The sequence below is a fragment of the Scyliorhinus canicula genome, chromosome 3, assembly GCF_902713615.1.
Source record: "Scyliorhinus canicula chromosome 3, sScyCan1.1, whole genome shotgun sequence".
NCBI classification, from domain to species: domain Eukaryota; kingdom Metazoa; phylum Chordata; class Chondrichthyes; order Carcharhiniformes; family Scyliorhinidae; genus Scyliorhinus; species Scyliorhinus canicula.
This window is the reverse complement of record NC_052148.1, coordinates 193534293-193559676: the sequence shown is the minus strand read 5'-3', so window position 1 is coordinate 193559676 and position 25384 is coordinate 193534293. Positions and strand designations below refer to the sequence as shown.

Sequence of the window (25384 nt, the reverse complement as noted above, 5' to 3'; positions counted from 1 at the left end):
ATTTTGCCGCGGGAGCAAATCCCATTCTGGCTGCTAAATATCACGAGGGGGCCATAACGGGATTTGCACCAGTGAGATATCGGTTTGATATCACCCCATCTCCTCACTGCCAGTGATGTGGTCAGATTCAGGCCCTTTCTGACTGTGAACCTGATTTTTATGAATTTTAATAGTTAAACATTCTTAAACAGTTTTATGTCATAACATCCACCCACGCTAGCTCCTCCCCCACCCCTCACTCTGGTAGCATGATGTCATTCTGATGAGCATCATTACTGGTTTTCAAAAACGAAGACCAGTCTTGATGATGCAAGAGGAACAGAGATTTTGTTAGCCCCCAGGTGGTGAGGGATGTGGCCGGGCACTGCCCTAAGGGGAGCCCCACTGGGGGGTTGCCCATATGTGTGTGTGGGGTGGGGGAAGTTGCGTATGCTCTGGGGTGGGGAAAAAGAGGTCAGGTTATCCCGATGCTGATGCAGTGACACGGGGGGGGGGGGGGGGGGGGAGCAATTAGTGCGTGAGGTGATTAGTGGATTTGGAGATAAAGGCAGCAACAGGTGAGACCCATAGAGGAGCTTGGAGAGATTTGAGAAAAAAAAATGGGGGTGGGGGCTCCTGTCAGATACTGGACTGATGGGGTGGGGGCTGGTCAGCACTAAGATGGAGACACGAGAAGTTTGAATTGGTGAGAAAAGGGGAGAACAGTCAAGATACCTGAATGGATTGTCTCTACCTTGATGACAAAGAAATCCATGATCGATTGAAACAGGAATACATTATCATCCTGGGGACCTCCGTGCCACATGGACTTGCAGGAGCACTAGCGAACCCAAACAAAAAACAAGCTACTGGGAAGATTTTGCATCCCTGAAAATCAGGAAATGGCTGCCAAAATCTCAATTTAAAAACTTGGGTAACGCCCATAACCGACAAACACGGAATCACTGAGCCTTTATTGACAAACTTCCTAGATGTGATGATAGATGGGAGACACTGAGGCTAGCACTGCAGCCTCACAGCACCAGGAATCCTGGTTCAATTCCGACCTTGGGTGACTGTGTGTGGAGTTTCCACTTTCGCCCCGTATCTGTGTGGGATTCCTCCGGGAGCTCTGGTTTCCTCCCACAGTTCAGAGATGTGCAGGTTAGGTGGATGGCCATACAAATTTGCCCCTCAGTGTCCAAAAGGTTAGGTGGAGTTGCAGGGGAGTGTGCCTAGGTAGGGTGTTCTTTCAGAGGGTTGGTGCAGACTCAATGGGCCGAATTACCTCCTCCTGCACCGTAGGGATTCTATGGATGTTCCATATAGGACTCAGCTGCAGAAAAGAACCCATTTTCCTAAGATGCTGGTGCTTTGAATATATCAGTTACACGGGACTCAATATATTCTCCTGCTCTGCATCCAAAATCTGTGGCTCGAAGTACAAACTCTTCTTTAATTTAGTGGCACTGCATTTACATAGGTCTATGAGGAAAGATCAGGGGAGTGAGACAAATTGGATAGCTTTTTCAAAGAGCCAGCACAGACACAATGGGTGGAATGGCCTCCTTCTGTGCTGTATGATTTTATGGAAGAACTACAAGCTAACCATTAGATCACAGTGAGGATTATCTATTCTGTTACAAAATCCTGAGTAAGATAACCCCACTATTAACTGACACAAATAGCCAAAGGGGAAGATTGCTCCTACTCAAACCAAAATCTTACGTCCATGAACAGATATAGCATTTATGATTTCACTATAAATTGCAAACAAAAGTCTTCATCCACTCACTGCCGCCCTTTGGTTAGAAGGTTATTTTAAATATTTTTCTACTGTAGTGATATTGAACTTAAACAAAGTGAGACATGTATATCAAGTCCTTTATTTGCAATGTTTGTAGCTTCTCCATAAACAGGTATTTAGCTTTAAATGTGTGAAACATTTCAAAACAGGCCTATGCTTGCTTTGGGGAAGCTTTGTGTTTTCATAGATACATCATAGCCATTATCCACTTCTGAAATAAAGCAAATGAAGACAAAATCTTCCAGAAAATGTAAATCAATAATTCATAGTCATGAAAAACTATATGTACTGTAGATAACCAAAATTTGAAAGAATTAAACTAGCATGTCCTTTTCCTTAAAAAAAAACAAGAATAAAAACATTTTTTGTCTTTTTAAATAAAAAACAAAACACTTGGTGCAAAACATCATCTAAAGTCTTCTCTTCTGTGTGCTTATATACAACACTGAAAGGAAAAAGAAAAAAGTACTGTAAGGATTCTCTAGTTTAAGATAAACAGTCAAAACCAGTTCATGTATACTATTTAACACAGAGGACAATACTGTGGTTAACACAAGGGTCAGATGGAACAAAACAATTCCTTAAACTTAAACAAATATCCCAGCCACGCCACAGTCATGCATCTTTCTTCTAAACCGTCAATGTAAAGGCAATATTGTGACAAGCCTACTGCATTCATTATACCATTGTAAACATTAAATGCTTTGTTGCTGACTAAACTGATTGGGAAGTTGGAGATGAGGAAGAACAATGAAAATGGCATTAGTCAAGACTAGTTTCGCTCATTTTCCTGAGGCAGGTTTTTAAACAAGTATTACTTTTGGAAAGAGGTAAACAGACTAGTTATACTGCCAGAACAGTATCACATTTATCAGACTCTCAGTTTCTAAAGATCCATGTTCGCCATATTTTATTTTACAAATAAACTTTGCGCGGAGTTCTCCGCTCCCGGGAAAAGTCGGGAGGGCCGACGTGAACTCGGCCAAGTTTCACGACGGCGTCGGAGGCCACTCCTCTCCCCTCCCGGCGGGGCTAGGAGCCACGCTCCGTAAATCTTGGCTGCGGGGGCATCGCACCGAGAATGACGCAGCCGGCGCACCTAATGACGTCAGCTGCGCATGCGCAGGTTGGCCAGCTCCAACCTGCGCATGCGCGGCTGGCTGACGTCACGATGCTGACAGCTCGAACCCGTGCATGCGCGGTGGCCATCTTTCCCCTCAGCCACCCCGCAAGACGTGGCGGCTTGATCTTGCGGGGCGGCGGAGGGGAAATAGTGCGTCTGATTGAGACGCCGGCCCGAGCACAGTCGTGGTGCTCTTTCCCCTGTACTCCCCCCACAAGCCCCAAACGGGCATATCTCACCCGTTTCACGACGGCAGCGACCAGTGTGGTTGCCACCGTCGTGAAACGGTCGCAAATGACAGGCCGCACGGCCCATCCGGGTCGGAGAATCGCCGTTCGCCGTGAAAAACGGCGATTTTTCTGAGTTGGGGGGGGGGGGGGAGAGAGAATAGCGGGGGGCGAGAATTTTGTCGGGGGGCCCTCCCGCGATTCTCCCACGCCGCGTGGGGAGCGCAGAATCTCGCCCACTGTATTATTGGATATCTTGCAAAGAATTACTTCTCACATGGTCCAAGGTTCTTCATTAGGACATCAGAACAGCACTTCAATTAGGCAGACATTATGCTTGATAAAGTCTGATGCGAGTTTAATTAGTGGTTATAACTATTTTGAATAATTTAAATACTTTGATTTAAAACTGGAAATGGAAAGTACAATTAGGGAAAACTTCTAAACAAACACTCAAACTGATAAATACAGAAAGAAAGGGATAAATACAGAAGGAAAGGGATGTTGGCTCGGTGGTGCAAGCAGACACAAGCGTTAGGATTTGTCTCTGAAAATTCAATCCTCGAAGAAAAAGGGAAAGAAAAGTACAAGCTCCCCAAATGACTCAATTGATAGCAAACTTCATAACGTAACTAGATAAAACATCCAGGAAAGGGATCTGATAAAGTGGCATGAAGGGTAAGTTTGCCTATGCATAGCAAATCTCATAATCACAGCTCTTACCAAGATCACAGCAGCATCACATTTAAAAGCAAACATCTTATTGTTCTTCCAGAGAGAAGCAGAACGATACAGAAACAAAATAGAGATTCAGAGAGGGGGAGGGGGGCCACAAGAGAGACATGCACGTAGACCCACATTCACAAGAGTGGAAGACAAGTAAAATGACAGTCACGGGAATAGGAGTTTTTCAAAAGCCTTGGTCCAGAATTAACACCATATGTATTAACATAAAGTAGAGAGAATTATCACATTCTATTCGGGAAAAAAAATCAATTTACCATTGTTGCCTCGAATAAATGCATCTCCGTACTTGTTCTTAAGCTGACCATTTACATATTCTTCTGTCTGTTCCAATGCTATATTCATATACCCATCCAGACAAGCCAAAACACCTGGTAAAATGGGACAACCGCAGTTATAATTTATTAAAACCCAGTATGTGAATGCTCAATATAATTGGTTACAATACTGAGTTATATATAACAGTTACTGTACATTAGAACTAAATGTGGATGTTATGGTACAATAATTTTTTTGCCACAATCTATAGACCTCAAGTGACAATGCAAGATAAACCCCTTATATTACACTAGAATAAAACATACAATAAAAAGCATCCTCACTCCCTAAAATAGATTGTTAAAATTTAACTCATTGCCATTATAAAATGGAAGATTGCTGGTTTCACCTGACACTTGGGCATGAACCCTTCATTTGTTAACATCCTACCTAAGTGACAGTTCCTAATCTCCATTGTGAAAGGTGAGCAGGAAAAGAGGAAAGGTGAAAACAAAACAAATCCGTGATATCCATCTTGTAGATTTATAGCAGATAAATTTGGTACAAAATCACTGAAGATTTCAACTTCTGTTTCCATATCCACAATGCACCAAAGAAAGAGGACAAGCACAACTTAAATATTCTGAGCAGCAGCAGGAACACTCTGGTGATTGCAAGGTAATTCCATTAAGTTTATTTCTTCTCTTAAAAGCTGTGCCCATTACAACTGGTCTTTTTAATCCAGCACACAAGAATCTAAATGGGCCAATATACATTACCTCGGTAATCCACTCCAGAGTTCAGTTTGACCACCACTGGTCTCCCTATGATCTGTTTTAGAAAATCGCTGGGTGTTTGCTTTCGCAGGCTCATTTTGTATCCTTCAGCCTACGCACCTGCACAAAAGAAACATTTCCGCAATGATGGACCAAGCATAAATAATCAGACTTTTCAAAGAACACACAAAGGTTTATGCACATTTGCAAATTGTGGTCATGAGTGAAGGAGAGAGAGAGAAAGAGAAAGAATTTTACATTCGGGGGTTGGGCACGCGATCAACTGGTTGAACCTAACATTTTGTAAAATAACTTCCGGCATGGTTCAATTGGTCCACAATCAAGCAGGCAATTTAGCCCATTAAGAGGCAAACTGAACAATGTTTTATGTGGCCCATCTGCTTTTACAGTTGGTGGGTAGGGCAAATTGACCAGATGACGTTTATAGAACATAACAGCGCAGTACAGGCCCTTCGGCCCACGATGTTACACCGTCCTGTGAAACCCTTCTAAAGTCCCTCTACACTATTCCCTTATCGTCCATATGCCTATCCAATGACCATTTGAAAGCGTTTAATGTTGGTGAGTCCATTACTGTTGCAGGCAGGGTATTCCACGCCCTTACTACTCTCTGAGTAAAGAACCTACCTCTGACATCTGTTTCAGTTTTGCTTCAACCACAATCTAGGGCAGACTGAAATGTCAGGGATGAAGTTAAAGGTATCTGGGGATTGAGGTTTGAACTTCAACGTGCTGTCTCGACACTGTTTGGGCAGCATGGTAGCACAAGTGGATAGCACTGTGGCTTTACAGCGCCAGGGTCTCGGGTTCGATTCCCCGCTGGGTCACTGTCTGCGCAGAGTCTGCACTTTCTCCCCGTGTCTGCGTGGGTTTCCTCCGGGTGCTCCGGTTTCCTCCCACAGTCCAAAGACGTGCAGGTTAGGTGGATTGGCCATGACAAATTGCCCTTAGTGACCAAAAAGGTTAGGAGGGGTTATTGGGTTACAGGGATAGGGTGAAAGTGAGGGCTTAAGTGGGTCGGTGCAGACTCGATGGGCTGAATGGCTTCCTTCTGCATTGTATGCTCTATGATTGCAGCATTTTTCCATTGCAATTTTTTTTTTAAACAGCTCCCTGAGATAGCTCCACAGCAGCTGTCCCTCTGAGGGAGCACATTAGAAACTGCTGCCTGCACCCTCCTTTTTCTCGCTGCCCACCCTCTTCCTATGCTCCTTGGTCGTGCTCAGCCTTTCTCAGCATCCATCTGGGATGGCTTGCCAATTAATGGGTAGACAGCGCAAAATCACGTCCTGAACAGTGTTTTGCGTTCCCTTCTAAGCCGGCTGTGTGTGTGTGCCCAATGAGCGAAAAGTTAGGCCAGGTGTCAGGTACGGGCAGGGAACACTCACTCTCTCTCTCTCTCTCTCTCTCTCCCCCCCCCCCCCCCAAACTTCAATTTAATGCAATGCAAACACTTTTGAGTACTTTTAGAAATGAATTAAATTAATTGTGTAATTTGTTACTTCCAAGTGTCAAACATAGCCTCTATCGCGGAACTCTCACCTCTCTCAGCCTCTAACTGAACCCTGAACACATTAACTCGGCCACTTTATTACAGTACTCAAGGAATGCTGCACTGTCAGAGGTGCCATTGTTTAGGTGAGGTGTAATCAAGGCATCACCCGTCTCTCAGACGGATGTAGAACATCTACTGGTACGACTTGAAGAATAGGCAAATTCGCTCGGCGTCCTGACCAACATTTACCCCTCAACCACTACTAAAATAGGTCATTGATTTAATAGATGCTCCTGGGATGCTGCCATGTTTTCCTGCATCCTGAGAATATGAAATGTGCAGATTGGTTATTGCTTTTTTTTAATTGAAAGTTTTGTTACACAAAAAGACCTGTAGAAATTGCATTGTGAAGCACAAGAACTCAAGTAAGAAGTTCTCCATAATCCAATCCAAGCACTGGGTGAGCAAGAAAAAATTAATTCCAAAGTTGAACTTCCATGCTCAATGTGGAGATTTCCAGGCAATAACATTGCTTAAAAGTAATTGTGGCAAGTTTTACCACAGCGCCATGGCTTAATCCATGTGCTGCTACAAAACAGTGCAGTATAGCTTCAGCAATCTGTCTACCATAAACAAAGAATTCTGTTTTAAGAAGAAGCAATCTCTAAGTTGCTGTTGTAATTAGAATTTTTAAGAACGCAACCAATCCTGTTTTCTCATGGAATCCATTCAAGACAGTTTCCTGGAACAAAATATTGCCAAACCAGCCATGGATAAGGCTTGCAAAGTAAAACTTACAAAGTGACAGGGTGACCTAGTAATATCATAGTAAAGGGTTATACCAGATAGAGTGATCATAGAATTTCACACAAAGTTCGATAGTGACATACGCAAGTCCAAAACGAGAGTCTTAACTTTAAAGAGGGCTGAGCTCGCTAAGGCTGACTGAAAAAAAGATGAAAAAGGTATGGTGGTAGATAAGCAGTGGGAAATGTTTGAAGAAATTCAAAATTCACAGTGAAAATACATACTGAAAAACAAAAGATTTCCCAGGAACTGTGATCAATCTGTGGCTGATTAAAGAGGTTGAGGACAACATTAGATTAATACAGGCTTATAATGATACAAAGAATAGTACTGAACTTCTGTAAGCATATAAAAAGGAAGAGAGTAGCTAAAGTGAACAGTGGTGCCTTAAAGGTCAAAACAGGAGAGATACTAATAGGGAATAAGAAAATGGCAGAAATGTTAAACAAATGTTTTGTTTCTGTCTTCAAAACGCATAAGAAAAATCAATGGGGAACCAAGTTCTAATGAGTGTAAGGGGGTGGGATTCTCCCAGCCCGTGGATGGGCCGGAGAATCCCCGCAACCGGGCTATGCCGCCCTGACGCCAGCAAGTGTTTCTCCACGAAGCGGAGAAGCACCGCCAGTCGCAGGCCACTGTACACGACCAGACGGCCAATTCTCCAGCCCGGATGGGCCGAGCGGCCACTCTAAAAAGGCAGAGTCCCATCGACGTCGTCCACAGCTGGTCGCAGCCGGCGGGAACTCTGTGCGCAGGGTCGGGGGGGTGGGCGCAAGGAGGGCTCCGATCCTGGGGGGGGGGGGGCTTTTGATGGGGCCTGGCCCGCGGCAGGGCCCACCGATCAGCAGGCCTGCCTATCGCTCCCCCGGTCTATTTTCTGCCGCGCCGGCCCCTGAACTCCCGCGCCTTGTTGCATTGTGGCCAGCGGGTTGAACAATTATTAGTGTCGAAAAGGTACTACAGAAATTAAAAGCTGACAAACCCCCTGGGACTGATGGCCTACACCGAGAGTTCTGACACAGGTGGCTGCAAAATTGTGGATGCATTGGCTGCAATTCCAAAATTCCCTAGATTCTGGAACAGGCCAAGCAGATTGGGAAGTAGGAACTATAGCATCATTGATCATTATTCAAGAAAGGAAGGAGAGAGAAAATCTGAGAACTATTGGCCAGTTAAGTTGGCATTAGTCATCTGAAAAATGCTGGAATCCATCATTAAGGAGGCATTACCAAGACTCTTAGAAAATCATAATATGATTAGGCAAATTTGACATGACTTTAGAAAGGAAAATTAAGGCAAGAGTTTTTTTTGAGTGAGCAACCAGTAGAATAGATAAAAGAAAGCTAATGGATGTAGTAGGTATGGGTTTCCAAAAGGCATTCAACAAAGTGCCACATCAAAAGTTATTACTCAAGGACTCATGGAGATAGGGATAGAACATTAGCATGGATGGGATAATCAGGTAACTGACAGAAGCACGGGAGGGATAAGTGGGGAATTTTCAAATTTGCAGCCTGTGACTAGTGGAATGCCTCAAGAATCAAATGCTGGGCTTCAGCTAGTTACAATTTATATTAATAACTTCGATGGAGCAGGTAATTAAATCTTTACATATCCAAAGATAGGGGTAAGCCCAGGTTAAAGAGGTGTGAATTGTCTCCAGCCAGGACAGTTGGTAGGATTTTGCAAGCCCAGGCCAGATTGTGGGGGATGAATGTAATGCGACATGAATGCACATGAGTGCGGCCTCAACCGGGACTGGGATTCATGTCACATTACATTCATCCCCACCATCAGACCTGGGCTTGTGAAATCCTACCAACTGTCCTGGCTTGAGACAATTCACACCTCTTTAACCTGGGGTTACCCCTATCTTTGGATCTGTAAAGATTTAATTACCTGCAAATGCTCGCATTCTAAGCATTGCCTGGCATCTTTGAATTTGTCTATATATATGTTTCTGGAACATACCTCTTCATTCACCCGAGGAAGGAGCAGTTCTCCGAAAGCTAGTGTTTGAAACAAACATGTTGGACTTTAACCTGGTGTTGTAAGACTTCTTACTGTGTTCACTCCAGTCCAACACTGGCATCTCCACATCTTCACTTAAGAGGGTTGTGAATCTTTAAACTTCTCTAGCCAGAGGCCTGTAGATGCTCAGACATTGAATATAGTCCAGGGTCGGTGGGATGAATGGATGGCGGGACGGACTCTGGGAGAATTAAGGGGATCAGGCAGGAAAGTGGAGTTGAGGTCAAAGATCATTCACGATGTCCATTCAAGGGATGTGGGCTTTTCTGACAGGCTAACAATTATTGCCCATCCCTAATTGCCCTTGAGAAGGTGGTGGTGAGCTGCCCTTTTGAACTGCTGGCGTTCACGTCGCGCAGATACATCCAGTGTTCAGGAGGGAGTTCCAGGATTTTGGCGACGGTGAAGGAACTGTGATATATTTCCAAGTGGGGATAGTGTGTGGCTTGGAGGGGAACTTCCAGGTGGTAGTGTTCCCATGGATCTGCTGCCCCTGACCTTCTACTTCTAGATGCCAGTGGTCAAACATGGGAACATGATTAGGCAATTCAACTCCTTGAGCCTACTCCACCATTCAAAGAGATCATGGCTGACCTGTGGCCTAACTCCATATACCCGTCTTTGGTCCGTATCCCATAATACAACAATTTATCTATTTCAGATTTCAAATTAACAACTGATTTAGCTTCAATTGGAAGGATGCTGACGAAGGGGTCTTGATGCAAGGGGTTTACTTCTGCCCCTATTTCTTATTTTATTTAATTCAAAATAAAAGTATAAAATTGTAAAGCTCATTACCCAGGACAAGACAAGACTACACCAACATATAATTATTCCTGCGGCAGAATTCTGCCCTTGATATTATAACCGGTTCTAGATGCACTTGAAATGAAAAGAAAATCGCTTATTGTCACAAGTAGGCTTCAGTGAAGTTACTGTGAAAAGCCCCTAGTCGCACCTGTTCAGGGAGGCTGGTACGGGAATTGAACCGTGCTGCTGGCCTGCTTGGTCGGCTTTAAAAGCCAGCGATTTAGCCCAATGTGCTACACCACTGAGAAGGTGCAAAAAAGATGCGTACAGAGGTCACATGAAATAAGAAGATATACTTATCAGGAATTCTGAATAGGCTTCTCTCGGGAAGTGGAGTCTGAGGGGTAATCTCAAGAAGTCTCTGAGATTATGAAAGTGCTTAATGGAGTACATTTAGAGAAAATAGGGGCCGTAAAAATAAGGTAGTCAACATAAATCAATAATAAATCCAATAAGGAGTTCAGGAAAGACCTCTACTTGAAGAATGGTCAGAATGTGGAACATCACAGCAGGTAGGGGAGACAAATATCATAGGTGCATTTAAAGGGCAGCTAGATAAACACATGAGTGGGAAAGGAGTAGGCGGCAGATCAGGAGAAACGAAGAGGGTTGGGAGGAGGCTCGTGCGGAGCATAAACGCCTGACAAGAGTCCGGCTGGGTGAATGGCTTGTCCCCGTGCTGTACACTCAATGTGATCCCGGGCAAGATATCCACAGGGTTTGCATGCATTGGTCCTTTGTAGAAAAGGTGAACATACCGCGGAAAGGAAGACGACTTAGTTCACCAGGCCCCCGACTAACAGCCGGGACACAAACTTTACACAGGCGCTACAGCAATGCACTGGGCGGCTGGTGTGAGCAGGCCTGGGGCCCTGGCTGCAGCCCGGCGCTGCTGGAGCAGAGGCCGCCGCCCGCTCAATCCCCAATCAGACTTACTGCTCGGTTGGAACGTGGCCCGGACGGTTCGAAAATCTCTCCTTCCCTTTTCCTCCTGCCGCCCGGCTCCGCACAATCAGCCAATCCCCTGCCCCAAACACACCCGCCTCCCGGTACGACGGGGGCTTCGCTAGGACAAACACAAAAGTCGATTCCAGCCAGCGTCTCAGATTTCGACGCGCTGCAAAGATACCGGAGTGGTTCCCTGCCACGGCTGCTACATTGTGTCAACAAACGTAACCGGGCATCTGGATCTAGCATCAAAATAACTTTTTTTGTAGGGAATGTTTCCACATGGATAAAAGCTGAAGCATGCGCGACGTTAATTTTTTTAATAGCCGACTGGACGCCAATGACAGAATAAGAACCGCAAAATGTTGGTAATCCTAAATGTAAAACATAGAAATGTTGGAAATAGATCCATGTACTTTCAGCTTTTATCTCTTATGCATAATTTGGCGGTTAATATTCGGGTCGTTTATTTTTCCAATAAGGGGCAATTTAGCATGGCCAATCCACCTACCCTGCACATCTTTGGGTTATGGGAGAATGTGCAAACTCCACATGAACAGTGACGGGGGCCAGGATTGAACCCAGGTCCTCGGCGCCATGAAGCAACAGTGCTAACCACTGTGCCACCGTGCCATGTCGGTTTTAGTGTGTGTGCACACCCCAGCATCATGAGGCGGGTTTTGCATTAGAAAGCAAAGTTAGTTACTCCTCTGAAACTGCAACTTCAGGATCCATTGGAGTTTAGAAGAATGAGAGGTGATCTTATTGATATGTATAAGAGGGGGGGCTTGACTGGCTGGTGGTAATTGAGGTATGAATCTCTGTTAAAATTAAAAATACATTGCTGCATTTTAACTTCAAAGGAATTGAGTTTTATTTCCACAGTAAATCTGAGGTATTCTGTTTCTGATTCTAAACCTCAGGTAAGCAGAAATAAATGTAATTTGTGCGACATTAATCTCCAAGAAATATTGGAGTGATTCATAATCTTCGTATCAATTTAGTTCAAATTAAAATTTACTTTTATATCTGGGTTTTATTTCCAGAACTGACCTACATACACTCAGTACACGAGTCTGAAGACCCGCACATCCAGACATAGGAACAGCTTCTTCCCCACAGCTACAAGACTCCTCAACAACTCCCCCTCAGACTGATCAGTTCCTGTACACCCTGTAAGAACACTTTCACAACGTCCTATGCTACTCTTGCTCATGTATTTGCTTTGTTTGGCCCCTTGTTCCGCATTGTAGCCAATCACTGTTTGTCGATGTACTATTTGTCAATGTTCTCTGTTGAATAAAAGCAAATTACTGTAGATGCTGGAATCTGAAACGAAAGAGAAAATGCTGGAAAATCTCAGCATCTCCCTGCAGATGCTGCCAGACCTGCTGCGAATTTCCAGCATTTTCTCTTTCATTCTCTGTGAATATTCTTTTATCTACTATGTACGTACTGTGTACGTTCCCTCGGCTGCAGAAAAATACTTTTCACTGTACTTCGGTGCATGTGACAATAAATAAAATCAAAATCAAATCAAATCATAGAATTTACAGTACAGAAGGAGGCCATTCGGCCCATCGAGTCTGCACCAGCTCTTGGAAAGAGCACCCTACCCAAAGTCAACACCTCCACCCTATCCCCATAGCCCAGTAACCCCACCCAACACTAAGGGCAACTTTGGACACTAAGGGCAATTTAACATGGACAATCCACCTAACCTGCACATCTTTGGACTGTGGAAGGAAACAGGAGCACCCGGAGGAAATCCACGCACACACGGGGAGGACGTGCAGACTCCGCACAGACAGTGACCCAAGCTGGAATCGAACCTGGGACCCTGGAGCTGTGAAGCAATTGTGCTATCCACAATGCTACCGTGCTGCCCATGCCAATCAAAATCCAAAACTATGTCATTAAAAGAGCTGAGGATCAAATACTGGTCCTTGTGTCCCGCTAAGTGCAACCTGTCAAATTGAAAATGTCCTGTTTATTCCTACCATCTGTTTCCAGTCCATTAACCAGTTCTCAATGCATGCCAATCCCAGGAGTCCTAACTGTCTAATGACCAATAAGTTTTGAAAATCCAAATACAATGCATCGTCTGATTCCCCCATGATCCATTCTACGAGTTACACCCTCAAAAAACTTTAAGAATATTCCAGTTCCGCTAAATGGCTTGATGGATTTTCCAGCCCTGCCCCGCCACAACGGAGTTGTAAAATTCTGCCTGAACAGATTTTTCAAACATTACTTCCCTTTCGTAAGTCCACGTTGACTCTCCTTAATCACAGTATGACTTTCTAAGCACAGTGTTACTGCTTCTCGATTAATAGATTGGAGCATTTTGCCCTCGACTGAAGTCTGGCCATTGGCCTTTAGTTCCTTGTCTTCTTTCTCTCTCCTAAGCAGCAGAATTCTGTTTCTTACCTTCCAATCCTTGGGAACTGTTCTAGAATCTAAGGTGACCTGGAAGATCAAAGCCAATGCATCCACTATCTCTGCTGCTACCTGTTTTAAACCCTATTATGTAGGTCATCAGAGCCAGGAATGCATCATCATCGAGTCACATTCATTTCTCCAGTACTATTTTTTACTTACACTGATTTTAGTTATCAATGCTAATGGCTGCAACACGTTTAATTTACATCAAATTTGTACATCCAGCAATTTCATACATACAATGAACTTCAGCAGATATATAGTGAATTTTTCAGTTTTGTTGAGGCTATCAGAGAAACATGATAAACTGACCAACAATTTGTAGCGAATCGAAACATTGGGCACGATTTAATGCCCTTGTCGCACCTGACTTGGTGATGCGGCAATGCCATTTAAACTCGCGAGAGGCCTCTTTGTGACGCTCAAAACATCTCGTGAGATTTAACAGAATCTTGTGAGACTTCGCGATCGGGTCGAGATCCAGATTAACATATTTAAGCGAGCCATCAGGCAAATTTAAATATGTATGTGCCGTATTCCCACGGGGAGACCGCGCCACGGTACCATTTAGCACTTGTTTCCACAAACATGGACCAAGCGTAACGGCATCTAGGATGGGTCTCCCAGGCCATTAGAGACACATGGGTGGACGGGCTCTGGGCAGCATGGTACCCTGGCTCTCCTGCTAACACCTGGCACCTTGGCAGTGCCACCTTGGCACTCTGGCAGTACCACCTTAGAATTGCAATGGGCCTGGGTGGCACTGCTGGGCTGTCAGGGGCACTGCCAGGCTGGCAGTGCCAAGGTGTCTGGGTGCCAGTTGCCCGTGCCAGGGAACAGGACCAGGGGTGCCTTGTCCTTAAGAGATAGGGTGAGGAGGGGCTCAAGGGCCCCATAATTGTTGGGTGCAGTGGGGGAGGGGGGGGGGGGGTTCCAAAGGCCGTGGTGGGGTGGCTGAGGAGGGTGGGGGGCAAAAGATCAGGGTGGCATTTAAAAATGGCACCCCTCTCCGCGAATACTCTTCCTGCATTGGTGAGCTGAGCTCGTCAGTGCAGGAAATGGTGTAAGTGCGGCCTTGGTGGGTCATTCCCCGCTGGGACCCAAAAAACTGGCAAAGTGCCGTTAAATAGCGGGGTCATTCTTGGTGCTGCAGATGCCAGGAAACATCCTGCTAAACTGTCCCAAAACGGGGCTCTGTTTTTGTCCCATTAAATCACGCCCTTTGGGTGTATCTCCTCCACAATTTCTGAGTTTCTCTTTGGAATCTAATTGTGACAAGCAATGTTAATGCATCATTGGCCGGAACTTCGCTCGCCGCTGATCTCAAAGAAAGCTGCCCATAAAGGTTTGTCAATCTCTGTCGAACTTTGTCTTTCCCAATGTAACTTTAAACCTGGCACCAAGTGAAGGGGGATTGCTACATATCCAGCAACAGAGATAGCATCAAACCTGCTAAGCAGTCAATCACAATGAATTCTTATTGACGGCAAAACAGGAAGTAAAATGCACTGTTAAACCTTATGTTTTTATAAATTTTACAGAAAGTAGAATTAAGATACACCTTAGAAACAAAAATATCACAAACTTCAATTTTTGCTAAGCCATGTAATTTTTTATTAGAATATTAAAAGATGAAATGATACAAGTATAAAATGACTTCTTCAGGGTTAGAGAAGTTGTTTATTATTAGTTATGGCTTAGTACGACATTAAAAACCCAGATACACCTCATTAATAAAGCATAACCTTTTCTGTTTTTTTAAACTGAAATATTACAGTATAAAAGGGGAAATTCTACTCAGGTCAGTGATTTCTATAGATTGCCATCTGCGAGGACCTCAACAGGGAATCACTGACAGAAACTTTGGTATTCGACGCTTAACCACATGTGCACAGATTCCAGAATCTGCTGTCCGTTTCAGAGGAGGAATGACAACAAACACTGATAGTTTCACCATTGATAGAACTACAAAATTCAAGCCACTGCTTCGACAGCACTTTCCAGCCTGTTGTCTTTGTGTGTGAAGGACATTGACCATTATTCTGGACGTTATAAGTTTTACTTAAAGAAACCTAATACTTTCAAGCATTTGATTTCTTGACTGCTTAATCGACTGAACTCATAAACAATAACATGGACAACCATCAATCTATTATCAGGGATGTGGTAACAGGGCAACAGGATTAGTCCCGGGGGACTGGAGGATTACAAATGTGATCCTGTTATTTTTAGAACATACAGTGCAGAAGGAGGCCATTCGGGCCATCGGCTCTGCACCGACCCACCTAAGCCCTCACTTCCACCCTATCCACGTAACCCGATAACCCCTCCTAACCTTTTTGGTCACTAAGGGCAATTTATCATGGCCAATCCACTAACCGGCACGTCTTTGGACTGTGGGAGGAAACTGGAGCACCCGGAAGAAACCCACGCAGACACGAGGAGAACATGCAGACTCCGCACAGACAGTAACCCAGTGGGGAATCGAACCTGGGACCATGGCTCTGTGAAGCCACAGTGCTATCCACTTGTGCTACCGTGATGTTGTTTAAGAAAGGGGCAAAAGATAACCCAGGAAACTACAGACCTGTCAGCTTGACATCAATAGTGGGAAAACTGATGGAGGCCATAATATTGGATCAGATAAATATACACTTAGAGAAAAATAGGTTAGTACTAGATGGTCAACATGCTTTGTCAAGGGCAGATCATGTCTGATGAATTTAATTGAGTTCTTTGACGAGATAGCAGAGGTAGTGGATGAAGGTAGTACCCTGAATGGTGTATATTTGGACTTTCAGAAAGCATTTGATACAGTGCCGCATGACAAGTTGGTTAGCAATTTAAAAATGTTTGGGATTGATGGGTCCTTGGCAGCATGGATTGAAGTTGGCTAAGCGATAGGAAATCGAGGGTAGGTATAGATGGGCATTTCTCAGATTGAAGATGAGTTAAAAGTGGTGTTCCCCAGGGCTCAGTGTTGGGACCTTTGCTTTTTCTGATTTATATCAATAATTTAGAAGTGGGTGTTGAGGGCAAAAATCTCGAATTTTGTAGATGATACTAAACTAAGGAGAAATGTGAATTGTGAGGATGACACTGAGCAACTTCAGAGGGACATTAACAAGTTAACTAAATGGGCAGACACCTGGCAGATGAACTTCAATGCAGTAAAATGTGAGGTAATGCATTTTGATAGAAGAAACATGGCAATACAATATAGGCTCAATCATACAACTTTGAGGGGAGTACAGGAGCAGAGGGACCTCAGGAGGCGGCAGAGCAGGTTGAAATAGTTGTTAAGAAGGCTTATAGCAACCTTGGGTTTCTAAATAGAGGCATAGAGTATAAAAGCAAAGACGTGATGCTACATCTCTACAAATCATTGGTCAGACCACATTTGGAGTATTGTGTTCAGTTCTGAGCACCTTATTTAAGGAAGGATGTGAAAGCCCTGGAGAGACTGCAGGGGAGATTCACTAGAATTATACCAAAAATTAGGAATTTTAGATACAAGGCAATATTGGACTTATTCTACTTGGAACAGAGATTTAAAGAGGTGACCTTATTGAGGTCTTCAAAATTCTGAACAATTTTGACAGGGTAAAGAAGGGTATTCTGTTTCCACTGGTTGGTAAGTCAGTGAGTAGGGGGGGTCACAATTTCAAGATGGTCAGCAAGAAAGCCAGGAGTGAGATGAGGAGAAACTTCTTTACTCAGAGAGTTGTCAGGGTTTGGAATGCGCTGCCTGGGAGAGTGGTGGAGGTGGATCCCACAGGAGGTTTCAAAAGAGAGCTGGATACATATTTGAAATTGATGAACTTATGAGGGCTACAGAGATAGGGCTGAGGATGGGACGAGCTAGGTTGCTCTTTTGGGAACTGGTGCAGACACAATAGGCTGAATGGCTGTAAATAGCAAACAAACAAACGAACAAATTAGAAAATCAGAACATGATTAAACACAGTCAACATGGTTCAAGGAAAGGGAAATTGTATTTGATAAACCTGTTGGAGATCTTTGACTTGTAGGATGGAGAAAGAGAAATGGAAGCAGTGAATGTTATATGAGGTTATTACACAGAATTAGGACTCATGGGATTGGGGGTAACATCAGCATGGATTGAGGATTGATTAATGGTCAGAAAACAGATTAGGAATAAGACAGACAATTAACTATAACTGCCAAGGTGTTGCAAGAATCAATCCTTCAGTCTCAGTTATTTACAATCTTGTAGATGCACAGTTACCCCTAGTTCTAGATTCTCTGACAAGAGAAAACATCCTCTCCATATCCATCCTATCAAGACCCTCAGGATTTTATATGTTTCAATTAAGTCACCTCATACTCTTCTAAACTCAACTGATGCAAGCCTCGCTTGTCCAATCTTTCCTCATTAGATTGCCCGCCCATTCTTGGTATTAGTTTCGGAAACTTTCTCTGCACTTGTATTCTTCCTTAATTAAGGATACCAAGGTGGCGCAGTGGTTAGCATTGCTGCCTCACGGTGCCGACGTCCCAGGTTTGATCCCGGCTCTGGGTCACTGTCCGTGTGGAGTTTGCACATTCTCCCCATGTTTGCGTGGGTTTTGCCCCCTCAAACCAAAGATGTGCAGGGTAGGTGGATTGGCCACACTAAATTGCCGTTTAATTGGAAAAAATGAATTGGGTGCTCTAAATTTTGAAAAGAAAAAATTAAGGATACCAATATACCAAATATACCAAGATACCAAGATACCAAATACCAATTTGGGGCAGCAGGGTAGCATGGTGGTTAGCATAAATGCTTCACAGCTCCAGGGTCCCAGGTTCGATTCCCGGCTGGGTCACTGTCTGTGTGGAGTCTGCACGTCCTCCCCCTGTGTGCGTGGGTTTCCTCCGGGTGCTCCGGTTTCCTCCCACAGTCCAAAGATGTGCGGGTTAGGTGGATTGGCCATGCTAAAATTGCCCGTAGTGTCCTAATAAAAAAGTAAGGTTAAGGGGGGTTGTTGGGTTACGGGTATAGGGTGGATACGTGGGTTTGAGTAGGGTGATCATGGCTCGGCACAACATTGAGGGCCGAAGGGCCTGTTCTGTGCTGTACTGTTCTATGTTCTATGTAATACTGTACCCAGATATGGTCTCATCAGTGCCCTCTACATCTGAAGCATAACCTCCCCACTTTTATATTTGATTCCCCTCACAATAAACAATAACATTCGATTAGATTTGATAACTATTTGCTGTACCTGCATGCTTGCATTTTGCGATTCATGCACTCAGACAGTCATTTTCAAACCCAGGGTCGGGACCTGCGGGTGGGTCGCGGGGCCATGCGTCGCGGTGTTCCCAATCACGGGGCCACAGCGTATCCGATTGCGGGAAATAGTGCCCACGGCACAAACGGCTTTTAAACATACCAACTTTCAGAATGCCAGCCTTTCTGCACATTCGGCCCCCTCAACAGTGCGCAGGCCCGGAGCCCAGCGGGGCAGAACACTGTTATGTTCCTTGTATTGTTCTCCAAGATAGCTATTATAACCTGCCTGCTTACCATTGGCTGGGGACTAATAGCAATCCCACAATCCTTTGGGAATATGAGCTTCCCCAGTGAGGGGGGCGGAGAAATCATTCCCTGCATAAATAAAGCTGGCCAGTTTGGAACCGGCTAGAGGAGAGTGAGCAGCAAGGGAGTTGCTGCTGCTGTTGTGTGTGTGTGTATATATATATATATATATATATATACATGTTATTGTAAACAAATGCTATTTCTTTCTGTCATTCAACTCGTGCTGGATTCTTCGTGGCCCTCACAAAAATAGCCAAAGTCGTAGTGTTGACAAAGAACATAGAGCTATATGTTTAAACCGAAGCTCGTTTATTTTACACTACTTGAAATGGTTCACACACTCTACTCAGTAACAGCTAACAAAATAATAGTCTTGAATCTATGTTACAGTAATTAATTATTTCTCTCTAATATAACCTACACTCTAACTCGCACTATCCTTCTGCATCAGCTTCTCCCAGAATGCTTAGAGACGCAGCCTTTTATAAGACTACTCAGTGATGCCATCTAGTGTTGATATACATGAACGTCATCTTGTTAACCCTTTACTCTCCTTAGATTATACATATCATTACAAATGCCGCCTTCTGACGTCAGCATGCTTACCCAGGAGCAGATTTTGTTTTAAATCGCTGGAGTCTTCCTGCTGGAGCAGCGGCAGAGAACAGGTCACATTGATGTCACATGTTCTGGGCGTGAGAGAAATTCCTCCATTTTGCAGCTGCCAGCAGTGCTGGTGTGAACTCCAGGGCCTCTGGTGAATAACTCATGAAGTAGAAGCTGAAAACAAGATCACAGCTGCATAAAGATGGTTACTTGAGGTGTGGGTTTATTAATTATGCCAATACAAATCATGATTCCAAGTTCATGTGTGTTATATGCAGCAAAGAAATGGCAAATGAAAGTTTAAAACCCTCAAATCCTCAAAGACATTTGAATACTAAGCATGGCGTGTTCGAGGACAGACCTCATGATTTTTTTCAACGGATGCAGTGAGATCTTAAATCATCAGCTGAAGTCATTATCAGAAATGTAGCATTGAATAGCAAAGTAAGTGAGATTGTGAGGACCAAGCAGGCTCACCTGTCACAGTAAAGGTAAGTGAAAATGGTGGGTCGCGAAAGTCAGCCGGCGTGGGTTACGAAGGTCGGTCGGCATGGGTCGCGAAGGTCGGCCTGCGTGTGTCCCGAAGGATGGACGGTTGGTAAAAATGGGTCCCAGGCAAAAAAGTTTGAAAAACACTGCACCGAGTCATCAGTGCTGCGCCTGATGTTGGGTCTCCTCCCCCCCCCCCCCCCCCCCCCCCCCCCCATACCATACACCAGTGTCTATCTGGACAGCACCGAGCCACGGGCCTTATGCACCACCACAAACAACACAGGTCCAAAGTTCGACTGGGGGTGGGGTGTGAGGTGAGTCTGGGGTGGGGGGGGTGGCCTGATGCAGACCAGGGGGGTAATGTAGAAGGAGGGCTGTGCAAGGTGTGGGTAAGGATACGGGCTCACAATGGCAAGCAGAAGGGCCAGGAGGTGACATAGAGGGCATCTACAACCTGTAGTTAGGGAAGACATAATACATGTTGGGGGAGGTATGTGAAGCTCTCATGGGGAGTAGCCCCTGTATGTGATGGTGTACACAGCTTCCAGATGGAATGGGCACAGGTTCATGTGAAGCCTGAGCGCCTTGCAGGTGATGGACGGATAGACATTGGTGTATGGTATGGGGGGGGGGGGGGGGGGGGGGTGGTGGAGACCCCTGTACTGTGGGGGGGGGGGGGTCACTATGTCAATGTCCACCACAACAACGACAAAATCCAATATTAGTGGAGCAACCTGGAGAATAATAGGTGGCATTTCTACCTACACATTGTGAGGCTCCAGATAAATCAGAGGCATGAGGACAATGAGGGAGGGAGGGTTGAACTCTGTAATACAGGGGTAGTACCACCATCTGGACATTCACGTAAATGGCATCTTTCAAAATCGAAAGTAAGATCGGTTCTGTCTGGGAGGGGTATGATGACATGTGGGAGGACCGCTAAGCTGAGCTCTGGGATGCATACTCAATTGTTGGTGTCGCTATAGTGGGCAGGGTCCAGGTCAATTACACAGGACTCAGAGCCCATTGCCCAGGAAGTAAGAGCAAGCCAGATTTCTAATTTTGTGCTTTTAAAGGGAAAGGTACAACTCAAAAGCCTCACGTCAAATTTTGAAAAGCCAAACAGTGGAAGACAGGAATGCAGCCTTGGAGAGTAAAGGCTATAGTGAAGGGGATACGGCTGCAGCAACTCTGCCATCCCATCAGTGATGGGGAGTCACGGGTTAACAATTATTGCCTTTCAGAAGTGGCCAAATGGATTCCATTCATTTACCGTAAGCAAACAAAAGCTCACAGTTATGCCACGTAGAAGAGTGGAGTTCGGAGCCACATTGGTTCAAAGATGAAATTCGCAAGTTCTCACTCCCCACAGGGCTCAAGATGTAACATCTGTGGAATGGAATCAGACCTTAGCTGTGGCCACCTGCTAATGCGCTCACTCTGTCTGAGGCTGTAAGTGAGCGGTGACAGTTCTTCCTGCGTCCCCTCATCTTCAGACGTGCTCAGAGCTTGGAGAGCTGCTGGGCTGGCTGACTGGCCATTGTTTGTTGGTACCTGACAAGTACAAAAGGACACTTTTTTTGTGGATGAGCTGAAGCTATTTCAGAGTACATGGCACTCATTGTGAATTGCAGGGTTCAAAGAACAAAGAAAGGTACAGCACAGGAACAGGCCCTTCGGCCCTTCAAGCCTGTGCCGACCATGCTGCCCATCGAAACTAAAATCTTCGACACTTCCGGGGTCCGTATCCCTCTATTCCCATCCTATTCATGTATTTGTCAAGGTGCCCCTTAAACGTCACTATCGTCCCTGCTTCCACCACCTCCTCCGGCAGCGAGTTCCAGGCACCCACTACCCTCTGTGTAAAAAAACTTTACTCGTATATCTACTCTAAACCTTGCCCCTCGCACCTTAAACCTATGCCCCCTAGTAATTGACCCCTCTACCCTGGGAAAAAGTCTCTGACTATCCACTCTGTCCATGCCCCTCATAAATTTTGTAGACCTCTATCAGGTCGCCCCTCAACCTCCTTCGTTCCAGTGAGAACAAACCAAGTTTATTCAACCAAACCAAATTTATTCAACCTCAGTGAAGTGATGGGCCTGAGATCCGCACTAGGTTGTGGTGAGGGGACAAGCTCTCCATCACCAGAGGAGTGATTCTTGCCCTCATTGGCAAACTCTGATGCAGCCTCCTCAAACTCACTGAGGGCGAGTATCTCTGCTACATCTCCCCCGGTCTGGGCTGGTTCTCGCTTGTTGTGCGCAGATTTGGCCTGTATAGGGCCAAAAGAAAGATGTGATCAGAGGGGATGGAGCAGAGAGTGGGTGAAATGCATTTCTCCTGTGTGTAGTGAGCCCAACCCAGGATTGACAGAGAATGGAGTGTGTGGTAGTCACCACTGTTTGTCTAATACGTATATTAGAGGTAATATGGTAAGGCTCCTATACTACAGGTACGGGGGTAGATCTCTGCCTGCTGGCTCCGCCCAGTAGGCGGAGTATAAATGTGTGTGCTCACCGAGCTGCAGCCATTTCTAGTAGTAGCTGCGGGAGGCTACACATCTCTGCGTAATAAAGCCTCGATTACTCTCTACTCTCGTCTCGTCGTAATTGATAGTGCCTCAATTTATTAAGCAGAGATATTACAGCGATGGAACTACGCATCAAGCCAGATCGCCTGCAGCTGCACCCTCAAGCAGTCTCGTCAGCCTTCGACCATTGGCAATCCTCAGAAGCACAGAAACTCCAGATCCTGTACTCACGAGTGAGCTCTGATATTTTTCCCCTTCTCCAGGATGCACACAGCTACACTGAGGCCATGGCGCTTCTGAAAGGGAACTACATCCGGCCGATCAACAAACTCTACGCCAGGCACCTCCTGTCCACGCAGCAACAACTCCCCGGTGAGTCATTAGATGATTTCTGGCGTGCCCTGCACATCCTGGTGAGGAACTGCGATTGCCAGGCAGTTTCGGCCATTGAACATACTGAACTCTTAATGAGGGATGCTTTTGTTACAGGCATGGGGTTGGCGTACATCCACCAACACCTTTTAGAAGGGGGTACGCGCGACCTCACTAGCTGTAGCCTCCGTACAGTACAAGCGTACACCCCCGACCGCACGGCGCCCCCCTCATGGACACCATGGGCCCCACCTGCAGACACCCCCAGCCAACCCCAAGCCTGCGCCGCACGGCATCCAGCAAACCCCAGGGGGCCCAAGTGCTATTCTGCGGGCAGACAAAGCACCCCCGGCAGCGCTGCCTGGTGTGGAGTGCAATCTGCAAGACCTGCGGGAAGAAAGGATATTTCGCTGCGGTGTGCCAGGCCTGGTCGATCGCCGCTGTAACCAGGCCCATTGTTCCTGCACCCACCACGTGCGGCCCGTGGGCGCCGCCATCTTCCCCCCCATCAGACCTCGTGCGGCCCGTGGGCGTCGCCATCTTTAACGCCGCCTGCCACGTGTGCCCCGTGGATACCACCATCTTTGCTGCCATTTTGGACTGCGTCTCAAGACCCCTGCTCGTCGGGCACCTCATCTGGCCGCTCATCGCCCGCCACCGACCAGCCCGGGGCCCACCAACACCAGCCGCAGCTCGCCTCCATCACGCTCGACCAGTCCCGGCCGCTCAACCTCGCAACCATGACGAGAATGGTGAAAGTCGATGGCCACAAGACACCTTGCCTTCTCGACTCCGGGAGCACAGAGTGCTTTATCCACCCCTCTACGGTAAGGTGCTGCTCCCTCGCGGTATACCCCATTACCCAAAGAATCTCCTTGGCCTCCGGATCCCACTCGTGGAAATCCGGGGGTACTGCATCGCCACCCTCACCGACCAGGGCGTAGAGTTCAGCAACCTCCGGCTCTAGGTCCTCCCCAACCTCTGCGCTGCCTTGCTACACGGCCTGAACTTCCAGTGCAACCTCCAAAGTCTAACTCTAAAATTCGGCGGACCCCTCACCGCATGCGGCCTCACGACCCTTAAGGTCGACCCACCCTCCCTGTTTGCAAACCTCACCCCGGATTGCAAACCTGTCGCCACCAGGAGCAGATGGTACAGTGCCCAGGACAGGACCTTCATCAGATCGGAGGTCCAGTGGCTACTGCAGGAAGGCATCATTGAGGCCAGCAACAGCCCGTGGAGAGCCCAAGTGGTAGTTGTAAAGACTGGGGAAAAACACAGGATGGTCATTGACTACAGTCAGACCATCAATCTGTACACGCAGCTCGATGCGTACCCCTCCCACGCATATCTGATATGGTCAAGCAGATTGCACAGTACCGGGTCTTCTCTATAGTGGACCTGAAATCTGCCTACCACCAGCTCCCCATCCGCAAGGCGGACCACCAATGCACTGCGTTCGAAGCAGACGGCCACTTTTACCACTTCCACTTCCTTACCACTTCTACGTCTTTACCACTTCCTTAGGGTTCCTTTCGATGTCACTAATGGGGTTTCGGTCTTCCAATGGATGATGGACCGAAAGGTTGACCGGTACGGACTGCGGGCCACCTTCCCATACCTAGATAACGTCACCATTTGTGGCCACGACCAGCAGGACCACGACGTTAACCTTTTCAAATTTCTCCACACCGCCAAACTCCTGAACATCACGTACAACAAGGAGAAGTGCGTGTTCAGCACCAACTGCTTAGCCATCCTTGGCTATATTGTGCAAAATGGAGTTCTAGGGCCCGGCCCGACCGCATGCACCCCCTTATGGAACTCTCTCTCCCCCACTGCCCCAAGGCCCTCAAACGATGCCTGGGGTTCTTCTCATACTATGCCCAGTGGGTCCCTAACTATGCGGATGAGGCCTGTAGCCACCGAAGTTGGCCATTTCCCTAAATACAAAATGGAGGAATGCAAAGCATACAGGATAAAATGGACAAAGTTTGCAGCCCCAGCAGGCTGCACCTAGCAGGTGTGGATTCTGTCTGCACCGAAACGAACGTTCCGCATACTAATGAGGCAATCACCGGGATAATTAGCATGTTAATGGAACGATTCCAGATACAATGGACACAAATGGGGACGCAACTGCAACATTGTAAAGGATACCAGACACTCAGGCACCAATAGGGTTCGAAAACAAAGAGCCTGAGAGCCCGCCCAGTAGCTAAGAACAGCCTCAGTATTGGGGGGATTCAAACATATCGATTGGGAAGAGACCCAATCGATTCCAAGCAGGTAAGGGAGTCCGCCTAAAGGGGCACGGATCCCTGGGACCTATAAAAGACAGGTCCCACACATGGTTCAGTCTTCT

At 46.1% G+C, this 25384-nt stretch overlaps 1 protein-coding gene across 3 annotated transcripts; it reads right to left on the bottom strand.

Annotated features, from left to right (window-relative positions):
- Positions 1-1845: 1845 nt before the first annotated feature.
- Positions 1846-11202, bottom strand: lsm6 (LSM6 homolog, U6 small nuclear RNA and mRNA degradation associated). 3 transcript variants are annotated; one of them, XM_038791938.1, is made up of 4 exons: positions 11015-11202; positions 4918-5034; positions 4138-4251; positions 1846-1997 (listed from the first exon to the last, which is right to left on the bottom strand). In XM_038791938.1, the coding sequence occupies exons 2-4, from the start codon at positions 5009-5011 to the stop codon at positions 1927-1929; spliced, it is 279 nt and encodes a 92-aa protein (XP_038647866.1). In that variant the 5' UTR covers positions 5012-5034; positions 11015-11202; the 3' UTR covers positions 1846-1926. The 3 variants fall into 3 exon arrangements, with proteins under 3 accessions (XP_038647866.1, XP_038647868.1, XP_038647867.1); XM_038791940.1 differs by having other exon boundaries at positions 1846-2231; positions 11015-11191; XM_038791939.1 differs by having other exon boundaries at positions 10837-11045.
- Positions 11203-25384: the final 14182 nt, after the last annotated feature.

Excerpts from the sequence above, each read along its gene's own strand:
- lsm6 (XM_038791938.1), bottom strand. The coding sequence starts at position 5,011 with ATGAGCCTGCGAAAGCAAACACCCAGCGATTTTCTAAAACAGATCATA. Across the intron at positions 4,252-4,917 it reads CTCTGGAGTGGATTACCGAG|GTGTTTTGGCTTGTCTGGAT; the intron begins GTAATGTATATT and ends CCATTTTACCAG. Across the intron at positions 1,998-4,137 it reads ATTTATTCGAGGCAACAATG|AAGTGGATAATGGCTATGAT; the intron begins GTAAATTGATTT and ends GCTTTATTTCAG.